General features: G+C 43.5%; 1 protein-coding gene across 1 annotated transcript; it reads right to left on the bottom strand.

Annotated features, from left to right (window-relative positions):
- Positions 1–6,785: 6,785 nt before the first annotated feature.
- Positions 6,786–12,436, bottom strand: atp5f1e (ATP synthase F1 subunit epsilon). Its single transcript, XM_043676993.1, has 3 exons — positions 12,327–12,436; positions 10,605–10,728; positions 6,786–6,921 (listed from the first exon to the last, which is right to left on the bottom strand). The coding sequence occupies exons 1-2, from the start codon at positions 12,356–12,358 to the stop codon at positions 10,608–10,610; spliced, it is 153 nt and encodes a 50-aa protein (XP_043532928.1). The 5' UTR covers positions 12,359–12,436; the 3' UTR covers positions 6,786–6,921; positions 10,605–10,607.
- Between the last annotated feature and the right edge of the window lie 266 nt (positions 12,437–12,702).

The raw sequence follows: 12,702 nt of genomic DNA, 5'->3' as shown, positions 1-12,702 counted from the left end.
GGTGTCAGCAGGAACAGCGTCCGTCCTACGTCTAATCCCTCAATCAGGCACTGCTTGCCTACGATCAAGCAACAATCCCACACCTTCCTGGTTGGCAAATCGCTTGTACGGGTTGGCCAGCTAAGCACTCTGCATGGCAATATACCACAGGCAAATCAGTACTGAGGAACATCAGTTATTCAAATTTCAGATTATCCAAAGAAGATCTCAAGGTCCCGATAGAAATATTACATCAAAGAGGTGTTTCCAACACTAATCGTGTCTTTTGTTTACAATGATTAAAAATGAACTCAGCTTACTGAAATGCTGCTGAGAACAGTCTTGGTCATCAATGGGAGCCCAGGCACTGTCTCTAAATGACTGACTGCACGCCCTCTCTCTCTCTGGCCCACATTTTCCCTGGAGTTCTACACGGGGATGTACCCTAAACCCCCCCGTCCCCAAGATAATCTCTCCAACATTGTCCTGTACAGGGTAAAAGTGGAACCTGTCAAAACGTTGCAGTAAAAATTTGTGTGTGTGGCTGTGTGTGTGTGTGCTATTTTGAGACTCACTCCCCCTCAAGGCAGCAGCAGTCTTGGTATTGGTGTCCAGTCTGGCTGCCCCCAGGGGGAGGGCGGGGGTGGTGGTACAGGGGAGCAGAGTGGATGGGGGGCAGAGGGGGTGGGTGGGGTTGGATGGGTGAGCGGGAGTGGAGGCGGACAAGGGATAGGGGTGGGGTGGGGCAGACTGGAGCCAGGGGCTTGTGTGTGGTGTGCTGCTGCCTTGTCTCCTGAACAGGGAGCAGACCTAGCAAGTGCTCGCTGTGTCAATCCCATTGAATTGATTGGAGGGAATGGTGGGGGGAGGCTTCAGCAATGCTGCAGGTCCCTTACACACAAGTGTGTCTCTGCTCAGAAACAAATGCTGAGACAGAGAGAGGGAGCAAGGCAGGCAGAGCGAGGAAAAAGGAAACTTCAGAAAACTCCGAGCCCCAGACGAACGGCATTGAATCAATTAACCGAATAATCAATTAACCGAATAATCAATTATCCAAACGAAAATGCCCACCCATCTTGTTCGGACAATCGAGGTTCCTTTGTACATTCCTTTGGCAATGGACGTTAAGTGGTGGCGGGTGAGAATGTTGACAATTCAAATGAAGCGGGAAGGTGACGAGGTTTGGGTATGCCACTCTCCTTCATTAGGTCTCCTTCCCAACTCCAGAAGCAAGAGCATCAGTCCTTCATCTTTTCAAAACTGATCAACAGTAACAATGAGAGAATTGCACAGTAACATCTGTGTTGCTGCAGCAAAATCAACATTTCCAGGAGACAGTTGTGGAAGCATGAGATGGAATAACTTCTCAGGTGATAGAATTCCTGAAACATTGCTCCCAAAGCAGAGCATTCCAGACTGAGAGTTCACCTCTGCGACTTGGACATGTTTGGAGTTAGTAAGTCTGACAAAATACATATACCCAAATTTCCAAACCACCACTCCCCTGCCCAGCAGATAAAGTTCTGAACTCTAATTAATGTGTAGATTTTCACACAGAAAACAGTGTAAATGCTAATATTTTCTACTGACTCGGGAGAGCTTGTGGCTAGATTAGACAGGCTTATTTAGTAAATCATATTGAAGGGGAATGTTTTGTTGTGAATTTGTAATTCCTCCAACACTATAATAAGGTATAGTGAGAGAGTCAGAGATGTACAGCACGGAAACAGACCCATCAGTCCAACTCGTCCATGCTGACAAAATATCCTAACCTAATCTAGTCCCTTTTGCAAGCACTTGGCCCATATCCCTCAATACTTCCTATTCATATACCCATCCAGATGCCTTTTAAATGTTGCAATTATACCAACCTCCACCACTTCCTCTGGCAGCTCCTTCCATACACACACCACCCTTTGCATGAAAAGGTTGCCCCATAGGATCCTTCTAAAATTTTCCCTCCTCACCCTAAGCCTATACCCTCTAGTTCTGGATTCCCCCAACCCAGGGAAATGACCTTGTCTATTTACCTTATCCCCATCTCTCATGATTTTATAAACTTCCATAAGGTCACCCCTCATCCTCCAACGCTCCAGAGAAAACAGCCCCAGCCTGTTCAGCCTCTCCCTGTAGCTCAAATCCTCCAACTCTGGCAACATCCTTGTAAATCTTTTCTGAAGCCTTTAAAGTTTCACAACATCCTTCCAAAGGAGGGAGACCAAAATTGCAAACAATATTCCAAAAGTGACCTAACCAATATCCTGTACAACCTCAACATGACCTCCCAATTCCTATACTCAAAGTTCTGAACAATAAAAGAAAGCACAGCAAATGCCTTCTTCACAATCCTGTCTACCTGTGACTCCACTTTCAAGGAGATATTAACCTGCACTCCAAGGTTTATGTTCAGCAACGCTCCCTAGGACCTTACCATTAGACCCATAAGTCGTGTTCTGATGTGCCTTTCCAAAATGCAGCACCTCACATTTATTTAAACTCCATCTGCGACTCCTCAGCCCATTGGCCCATCTGATCAAGATCCCATTGTAATCTGAGGTAACCTTCTTCACTGTCCACTACACCTCCAATTTTGGTGTCATCTGCAAACTTGCTAACTACACCTCCTAAGTTCACATCCAAATCATTTATATAAATGATAAAAAGCAGTGAACCTAGCACCGAACCTTGTGGCACACCATTGGTCACAGGCCTCCAATGTGAAAGGCAACCCTCCACCACCACCCTCTGTGTTCTACCTTTGAGCCAGTTCTGAATCTAAATGGCTAATTGTCCCTGTATTCCATGAGGTCTAACATTGCTAACCAGTCTACCATGAGGAACCTTGTCAAACGTCTTACTGAAGTCCACATAGATCACTTCCATCGCTTTGTCCTCATCAACCCTCTTTGTAATGTTTTCACAAAATTCCATCAAATTGAGCCAATAACATTGATACCTTTAACAAGAAGCTAATCAAAGACAAAGACATTGAAGGACATGCTGTTAGACCAAGGTAGGTAGTGGGAAGCCCTTGTGGAGCATAAACCCCAGCCTAGACCAGTTGGGCTGAATAGCCTGTTTCTGTGCTGAAAACTGTTGTATGTAACTGAACAATATGTGACATTTAAATCATTACTTTTGCAAATTGCTGACTGTTAATTTGGGATTGTGTATTGCTTCACATTGTGTGACTGCTTGTGATCTATGTTATTTAGATATAGCTTGTTTAAAATATCTATAAATATTTAGTAACTTCAGTTTTTTTCTGTACAAACAAAGCAGTCAAAAGCTGTTACCTTGTCTACTCAACCATTAAAGCTCATTTGAATAAAGTCCTGCTCTTAATGAGCATTATATAGTTATAGTTATCAGCTCTTTGTGATGGTTTCTGTTAGTATTGCCCTGCATTGATTGTGTCAGGTGTAAGAGTAAACCTCAACACAAAACATATTATTGGTAACTATAAAGCACAGCACACTGCCAAATACAACACACAGCCTCAGTACCTCAGTGTCAGAAACCATTATTGCATCTCTTTGGATACATCAGCCCAGCTAAATGAATTATTAGTTAAAGCAAAATACTGCAGATGCTGCAAATCTAAAACAAACTCAGAATGTTGGAGAAACTCAGCAGGTCTGACAGCATTTGTGGAGTGAAAAAAATGAGTTAATGTTTTGAGTCCAGTATGACTCAAGAGGTTACATATTCTTCATGTTCTTTGGGCATTTGTGTGGCATGATTTGTTCTTGCCTCCAATCAACCCAAGCTCAAATGTTGTCCAAACCTTGCAAAATAAAGACACAGTATGCTTCAGTAACTGAGGAGTTGCAAATCATCAGCGAACATCCCCCACGTCTGACCTTATGGCAGATGGAAGGTCATTGATGAAACAGCTGAAGATGGTTGAGTTTAGATACTCTCCAAAGGAACTCCTACAGAGATGTCCAGGAGCTGACGTGATATACCTCCAACAACAATCATCTTTCTAATATGCCATGTATGACTCCAATCAGCAATGTGTTTTCCCCATATCCTCATAACTCCAGTTTTACTAAGGCTTCTAAATGTCACTCTGTCACATACTGCCTTGATGTCAATGGCAGTCACTCTCAACTCTTTCATCCATGTTTGAACCAAGGCTGTAATGAGGTCAGGAGCTGAGTGATCCTGGCGGAACCCAAACTGGGCAGGTAATTGCTGAGCAGATGCAGCTTGCAATACTGTTGATATAATTTTCTATCACTTTACTGGTGGATAGGTAGGTAATTGGACGATTTTGATTTGACCTGCTTTGTGTCCAAAGACAATACCTAGGCAAATTTCCACATTGCCAGGTAGATGGGACAGCATGGGTAGGGGATCGGCAAGTTCTGGAGCACAAATCTTCAGTACTATTGGCAGAATGCTGTCATGGCCCAGTATCCAGTGCCTCCAATGGTTTCTTAATACAGTTTCATAGCAATACAAGCAGGAATATGCCATTTGGCCCCATCAAGCCTGCTTCACCATTCATTAAGACCATGGCTGATCCATCCATTGTCTCAGCTCATCCTACCTGCATTCTCCCCATAACCCTTCCATGCAAAAATCCATCCAACTGTGTCTTAAATATATATACACAATGAAGCTACTTCCACGGCTTTCTTGGGCAGAGAATTCCATACATTCACTACTCTCTGGAAAAAGTTCTTCCTCATCTCTGTCCTAAAGCTACTCCCTCTGAGGCCATATGCCCTAGGCCTGGTCTCACCCACTAACAGAAACAACTTGCCTGCCTCTATCTCATCTATCCCTTCCATAATTTTAATTTGTTTCTAGAAGATTCCCATTCTTCTAAATTCTGGCAAGTACAGTCCCAGGTGGCTTAACCTTTCTTCATAATGTAACCCCTTCATCTCCAAAATCAACTTGGTGAACCACCTCTGCACCAACTCTGAAGCCAGTACATCCTTCCTCAGTAAGGAGACCAGAACTGTGCACAATACGCCAGGTGTGACCTCACCAACACCTTGCACAATTGCAGACCCCATTAAGCAGCTGGAGCTGGATGAACTCCGAATCGCTTGGGAGGCTGAGGAACTGATGAGTTACAGGAAGGTAGTCACACCTAGGTTATGAGATGAAGGTAGCTCGGTGACCATCAGGACAGAGAAAGGGAATCAGCAGTCAGTGCAGTGATCCCCTGCAGCCATTCCCTTCAATAACAAATTGACAGTTTTGGATACTGTTCAGGGCACGACCTATCAGGGGAAAGCCACAGCGGCCAGGCCTCTGCCTTGGAGTCTGGGTGTGTGTGTGTTTGGGGAGGGTGGGGCGGTGGCACAGAGAGAGTGTGATAGAGGGATTCATTGGTTAGGAGGGCAGACTGAAGATTCTGTGGTCACGAACGAGACACACAGGTGGTACGTTCACATGGATGGTATGTTGCCTCCTGGGTGCCAAGGTCAGGGATGTCTCAGAGTCTATGACATTCTGAAAGGGGAAGGTGAGCAGCCAAAGTCATGGTACACATCAGTACCAATGACATAGCTAGGAAAAGGGATGAGGGCATTGAAAAGTGAATTTAGGCAGTTAGTAAGGAATTGGATCGGCGCAACATCGAGGGCCGAAGGGTCTGTACTGCGCTGTATTCTTCTATGTTCTATGTATGTTCTAAAAAGGACTACAAGGGTAATAATGTCTGGGTTTCTATCTGTGCCACATGCTAGTGAGGGCAATAATATGAAGAGATGACAGACAAATGTGTGGCTTAAGGGTTGGTGCAGGGGGCAGGGTTTCAGATTTGTGGATCATTGGGTTCTCTTCTGGGGAAGGTATGACCGGTTACACCTGAACTCAAGGGGGAATCAATATCCTTGCCGACAGGTTTGCAAGAGCTGATGGGGACTCTCTAAACTAGGTTGGCAGGGGTGGGAACCAGACATCAGGTCAGAAGCAGCAGCAGTTGGTGTAAAGATAGATGCAAAAAGCAGAGAGACTGTGAGGAAGGATTAACTAAAATGGCAAGAGGATGGGAGTCCCAGCAGAAGGAAGCAATGTAGAGACCAGAGCAAAAGTTAAAGAAAAACAAAATCGAGCGACAGAATCATGCAAAAGACAAGGAGATTGCTAGATTCTAAGGAATAATGAGCATAAGAGCACTTTATCCGAATGCTTGTAGTATTTGAAACAAAGTCAATGAACTTGTTGTGCAAATCAGTACAAAGGGATATGATTTAGTTGCCATTCGAGAAATGTGGTTGCAAGGTGGTGATGACTGCACTGGTTTTGTAGGTTCTTTACAATGACTGGGATAGAACCCATGCTCCTAGAGCAATAGCCTGGTCTTTTGCATTACCAATTTAGTGATATTAACACTGTATGAGCATCCCTGAGATAATAATGGAGGCTGGATGTCTGAATATATTCAAGGCTGTATTAGGCAGATTTTGGATCTACAAGGGAATTCAGATTTATGGGATGCAAGAACATGGAAATAATGCCAAGATCATACTGAAAGGGCCGAAGGGACAGTGATTAACATTAAGCATGGACTATCAGTCTTTTGTTTGCAATACAACTTCAGTTTGGGAAACAATTCCTCTCCACCCTCCCAGCCATTGTAAAGAACATACAGAACCACTGCTGTCCCATGACACAGTCGCATTGTGATTGTGAATGATTCACAGAGGACATTATCTTTTAACATATATGTGAAAGAGGAATAAGGAGGAATTAATGACATTTCTCAAGGCATAATATCCCCAGGTTTCAGTCAGATGACAAATAAATCCCATCGCCTAAAAAAATCAAATACATGATCATTTAAATATCTATATTTTTATTTAGTATTTGGTAAGTTTTACAATACGGTCTTCAAATGGGTTCGCAGTTCCATTCAGACTGCTGGGTCAAAGAGTTCTCATTTAGAAGTTCAGGTCTGTGGACGTTGCTCAGATCCTAGGGTAGATATAACACAATTAGCAGTTGACAAGAGGTGTTCAAAAATAATTTATCAAGGTTCTTTCCTGCAAAATTATGGGTTTCTAAGAACAATGGCAACTGACTACAGAAACATTTAAATGCAACAAATGAGGAAGCAATTGGAAACATAGAACAATACAGCACAGGAACAGGCCCTTCAGCCCACATCTGTTCCGACCATGACACCATTCTAAATTAATCCCATCTGCTTGCATATGATCTTATCCCTCTATTATCTGCCTGTTCATGTGTCTGTCTCAATGTCTCTTAAAAAGTTGCTATTATTTCTGCTTCTACCACCTCCCCTGCAGCATGTTTCTGTCACCTACTACTACCCTGTTTAAAATAAATTGCCTCATATCTCCTTTAAACTTTACCACTCTCACTTTAAACCTATGCCCCCTAGTAATCGACAGTTCCACCCTGGGAAAATGACTCACTATCCAGCCTAAACATACCTTGTAATTTCATAAATTTCTATCAGGTTGCCCCTCAGCCTCTGATGCTCTAGTGAAAACAACCCACGTTTGTCCAACCACTAGCTAATACACTCCAATCCAGGCAACATCCTGGTGAACCTCTTTTGCACCCTCTCCAAAGCCTCCACATTCTTCCTATTGTATGGGGACCAGAACTGCACACAATACTCCAAATATGGACTAACTGATTTGATTTATTGTAGTTACATGTACTTAAGTACACAGAGAAAAACTTTGTTTCGCAAGTACTGCAGGGAAATCATAGTAAGCAAGGGCATACAGATCATGGGGTGCTTACACACAGCAAGACAGACAAGGTTATTACTGCACAGAAGGTGCACAAAGCAAGATCAACAGTATTTGTAGTTAGAGAAGTCCATTCAGCAATCTATGAACAGGGAATAAGCTGTTCTTGAACCTGTTAGTACATGTGTTCAAGCTTCTATAACTGCTGCTTGACAGAAGTAGTCAGGCAGGAACTAAAGTCTCATTCAACTGCAACAACTTGTCAACCTTTACACTCAATGCCCCGATCAATGAAGGTAGGTATGCTGTACAACGTCTTTATCACCTTTTACACTTACGTTGCCAGTTTCAGGGAGCTATGGACTTGCACCCCAACTATAAAGCACCTCTATATCAGTGCTCCCGGGGTTCTACCATTTACTGTACAAGGTCCCTCTTGCATTTGACCTCCTGAAATGCATCACCTCACTTGTCCAAATTAGACTCCATCTGCTGTTTCTCCACCCAACTTTCTACATCCTTTGACAACCTTCCTCACTATCCACAACTCCATTAGTTTCATGTCATCTGAAAACTAACTACTCAGGCCACTTAACCTTTTCATCCAAATCATTTATCTATATTACAGACATCAGAAGTCCCAGCACTGATCCCTGTGGAACACCACTGGTCTTTGTCCTCCAGTCAAAACAAAAATCTCTATAACTGCCCTCTGCCTTCTATGACCATGCCAATTTAGTATCCAACTTACCATGGATCTCATGTGACTTAATCTTCTGGACCTGCTAACCATGAGGGACCTTGTCAATACTGCAGATTGGGATATACACAGTGGTGTTTCAACAGGAATGTTGTGAATACAATGGTAATGTCCCTACTTCTGAGCCAAGAGACTTGCTCCACAGGTGTGCAAGACAACTCTAAACAGACTGATTAAAAACATCTACAGTGGCATTCCACACAGGGACAATTTTACATATAAGCATATTAATAATGCGAACTGCTACACATTTGATATAAAACTAGGAATTTGGTAAGTAATGAGGAAAATAGTAAATACTTCAGAAGGATATAGATTGGTGAAATAAACATATATATGGGAAAACAAGTTCAATTCAGGGGGTATAAACAGACATTTGGATCTGAAGAATGTACTATTTAGTTTCAATAGCTGCTTCTCAATATTATTGTAGTGCAGGTACAGAGACTTCTGGGGGCAAACGAACAATGAAGTTGGAAAAACAATTGAAAAGACAGTTTAATAAAGTTTTGTTAAAAGAGTCAGAGTTCTCGTTATCCGCATAAAATACTGGTTAAGCTTCTGCTGGAGTATTATATCAATTCCCGCAGACTTTAGGATGGCCCAAGGGTACTGAAGAGATTTATAAGAATGGTATCCAAGATGGTGATTTTCAGTTTAGAAAGACTGAGGTTGTTCTCTTTAAGAGGAGGTTTGAGTGCAGAGATTTTTTTTAAATTTCACATGTGGGATTTGGGTGTTGCTGCTGGGCCAGCATTTACTGCCCATTCTAAGTTGCCTTTGGAAGTCATGGTTGACAGTTTCATATGAATAGAATTGTTTGTACTGATAGATAGATCAGTAACCAAATGATAAATTGACAGATGATTGGCAAAACAATTTTTTTTAAATAATGCAGCAAATTGTTGAGAACTAGAATACAAAGCTAAAAGGGTAACAGAAGATTCAATAGTAACATTTATGAAAGAATTGAATGCAAACCTGAAGCAAAAATATTTACAGGACTACAGGGGAAGAGAAGGGTATTGATTGCATCATCACTACAGTCGCTAGGAAATATGCAGCCTTTCTGCTGGGGTGTTACCATTTGTACTAAAAACCTCAGTGACTCAAGTGTTCATGGTAACCTCTGATATGGATGTTCCGAGGTTTACTTCCTGGTCTGTCAAGTTAGCTAATCTGACAATTACAACTGTTCTGTCTCAGAATGGTCAGAAAATTGCAGTACTGAGTGGTGAAGTGGATCTCAGCAAGGCTGATTTGCATGATTCACAAGAGTGCTGCAGTCACTCAACACTGAAGAGCACTACTGTCTCTTCGGGCAAGATCTTAGATGCACAGTTAACCTTTCAGCTTCATAACTGAAATGAAAGCACTTGTTTGTTTGATAAGAGCACCACATTAGATACAGCTGAGGATTAATGAAAGTTATTATTAATAATTAACAACCAGCTGATGATACCAATATCTACCATTTATTGTGATTTTTTTTAGCTTTTAATACAAATTCACTATTTAATTTTACTACTTTGATACAGCTCAAAATCCACATTCTTAGTAGAAGCAACACACTTCTTGTTAAACTCCATAAGAATGGGAATAGGGGACAGTGGATTGTTTTAACATTTCAAAAGGGAGCTCAACACTGACGCTGCTCAATACTCTAGTACGGTGACTCAGTGGTTTGCACTGCTGCCTCAGCGCCAGGGACCAGGTTCATTTCCAGCCTTGTGCAACTGTGTCGTGTCGACACGGGCTTCCTCCCACAGTCCAAAGATGTGCAGGTTAGGTGGACTGACTCCATTAAATTGCCATAGTATCTAGGGATGTGCAGGATAGGTGGATTAGCAGGATTACAGGGATGCTCTTCAGAGTCTGTGCAGACTCGATTAGCCGAATGACCTGCTTCCACATTGTGGTGATTCTATTCAATTCTAGATCTATGGCTTGAGCATGGCTGATGGTCGGAGCAGATTGCTCATATGGAGAAAATGACAAATGATGGGCAAATGGAAGGTTTCTGACTGCAATATCGTTTGGCGCAAATGTTTTTGTAAACAAGGTGTATTTCTACAGGTTAAGTTCAGGCTCAGCATTTTGTTTCCAAGAAAAAAATGCCATATTCAGAATTTCACCATCCCAAAAACAGGAGATCACCACAGTACAGCACTTACACTTTACTCTTTCGGCTTATTGACTTTGACATTTACATCTGCTGCTTTCTTGGCCTCTGCTTGGTACTGGGGTTTCAAAGCAGCTCTCACAGCTTGTGCACAGATTCGAGAGTACTGGATGTAACTGGAGAAGGCAAGATAATAAAAACCATCGTTGAGATCTTGATTGAACCACGATGAAACAATTAGATTACAGAAATGCTCAGCCTAACAAAGCTTAAAAGCAAACCCCAGTACTCCCAAGCTATGGTCTTGTTCATCTCAGACAAAAAGTTAAATTCTACTAGAATAATGGAGAAAAGTCAGGCCTAAATTGTACCCAGGCAGAAGATATGCAAGAACAATTGATTCACATTTCGTTTTCTGATTACTTCCACAAGATTACAAAAGGTACAACTATTGTCTTCAAAACAAAAACAAATCATGGTTTTCATATGATGCAAAGATGTCAGACTAGGGTGGGCAGTTAGAAGTCACATCATGTTAGATTATAGTCCAAGAGTTTTATTTGAAATCACAAGCTTTTGGAGCATTGTTCCTTCATCTGGTGAGGCCTAATCATTAGCAAGTTGACAGTAGCTACATTTGAGTCAAAAAGTTTGGTGTTCGAAAAGCACAGCCAGTCAGGCAGCATCTGAGGAGCAGAAGAATTGACATTCGAGCATAAGCTCTTAATCACATCCCTGGTTAACAGTTTATGCTCAAAACATTGACTCTCCTGCTTATCAGGTGCTCCCTAACTGGCTATGCTTTTCTAGCACCACACGTTTTGGCTCAGATTTCCAGCATCTGCCATCCTCACCTTTTCCTGGTAGTGGATTTGGATCAATACAGCCAGAGCAAGTTGTATTTATAACAAAAATCTCAAGCATCTCTATCTGCTAAAAATATTAATCACGTGGAATCTGTAAAGGAACAAAGCGTCCCAAATATTTTTTTTAAATTAAACAACACGTGATTCAGTATTGGCATATGGTGCAGAATTCAGAGAAGCTCTCAAAGCTGGGTCAAGGACAATATTCCTCATTCCTGAAGAAGGGCTCATGCCCGAAACGTCGATTCTCCTGCTCCCTGGATGCTGCCTGACCTGCTGCGCTTTTCCAGCAACACATTTTCAGCTCAAGGACAATATTCTCCTGCAGACAACACAAGTCTAAACAAAGTTATCAATATCCTAGAATAGACTTAATACAGCCTGCACAGATTAACTGCAATTGTTTACAGCTTATCCCAATGATACTGAAAGGTGCTGCATCCTCAGGGTGTAACCTGCTCCGATCACAGCTTGATACCGGGCTCCGAATGATTCGTTGACCGGGTCTTTGCCGCACTCCCGGGCCCGGGTTCACCTTGGCCGCCCGCATTGACCTCTAGCCCAGGACACAACCGCAGTTATAGTTATGGTTATGGCTCCCTCAGCCCCGGGCCGCAGTTATACCTCAGGCCCTGTCCCCCTCAGCCCCGGGCCGCGGTTATACCTCAGGCCCTGTCCCCCCCGGCCCCGGGCCGCGGTTATACCTCAGGCCCCCCTCAGCCCCGGGCCGCGGTTATACCTCAGGCCCTGTCCCCCTCGGCCCCGGGCCGCGGTTATACCTCAGGCCCGGCCCTGTCCCCCTCGGCCCCGGGCCGCGGTTATACCTCAGGCCCTGTCCCCCCCCGGCCCCGGGCCGCGGTTATACCTCAGGCCCTGTCCCCCCCCTCGGCCCCGGGCCGCGGTTATACCTCAGGCCCGCCTGCCTCCAGAACGCCACCATCTTGCCCAGATTCCGGTCTCCGCTTCAGACAAGATGGCGCCGCGCGTCCAGCCAATGAACGGCAGGGGGAGCTCGGCTCAACCAATCACAGAGAGACGGCTATGGACCAATCACGGAATAGTGTCTCCGGTAACTGTGGAATCTGCTCCAATCAGAGTATAGATTCTGACCTCTGACCCTTGACCCGTTCCCACCCCAGCCCTAAACCCTGACCTTGACCCTTGTATTGAATTGAATTTATTGTCACGTGTACCGAGGAACAGTGAGAAGCTTTGTCTTGCGAGCACAGAGTGAAGTATCATAGACAGTAAATAGTGGGTAAAGAGGGGCAGGAACAAAACACT

This window comes from Chiloscyllium plagiosum, chromosome 35, assembly GCF_004010195.1.
Source record: "Chiloscyllium plagiosum isolate BGI_BamShark_2017 chromosome 35, ASM401019v2, whole genome shotgun sequence".
Classification (NCBI taxonomy): Eukaryota; Metazoa; Chordata; class Chondrichthyes; order Orectolobiformes; family Hemiscylliidae; genus Chiloscyllium; species Chiloscyllium plagiosum.
This window is presented reverse-complemented; position numbering and strand designations above follow the sequence as displayed.

What these genes read in the sequence shown, in the direction of transcription:
- atp5f1e (XM_043676993.1), bottom strand. Translation starts at nt 12,358, where the DNA reads ATGGTGGCGTTCTGGAGGCAGGCGGGCCTGAG. An exon ending in TGGAGGCAGGCGGGCCTGAG is followed by an intron (nt 10,729 to 12,326) that starts GTATAACCGCGG and finishes TGCCTTCTCCAG; the next exon opens with TTACATCCAGTACTCTCGAA.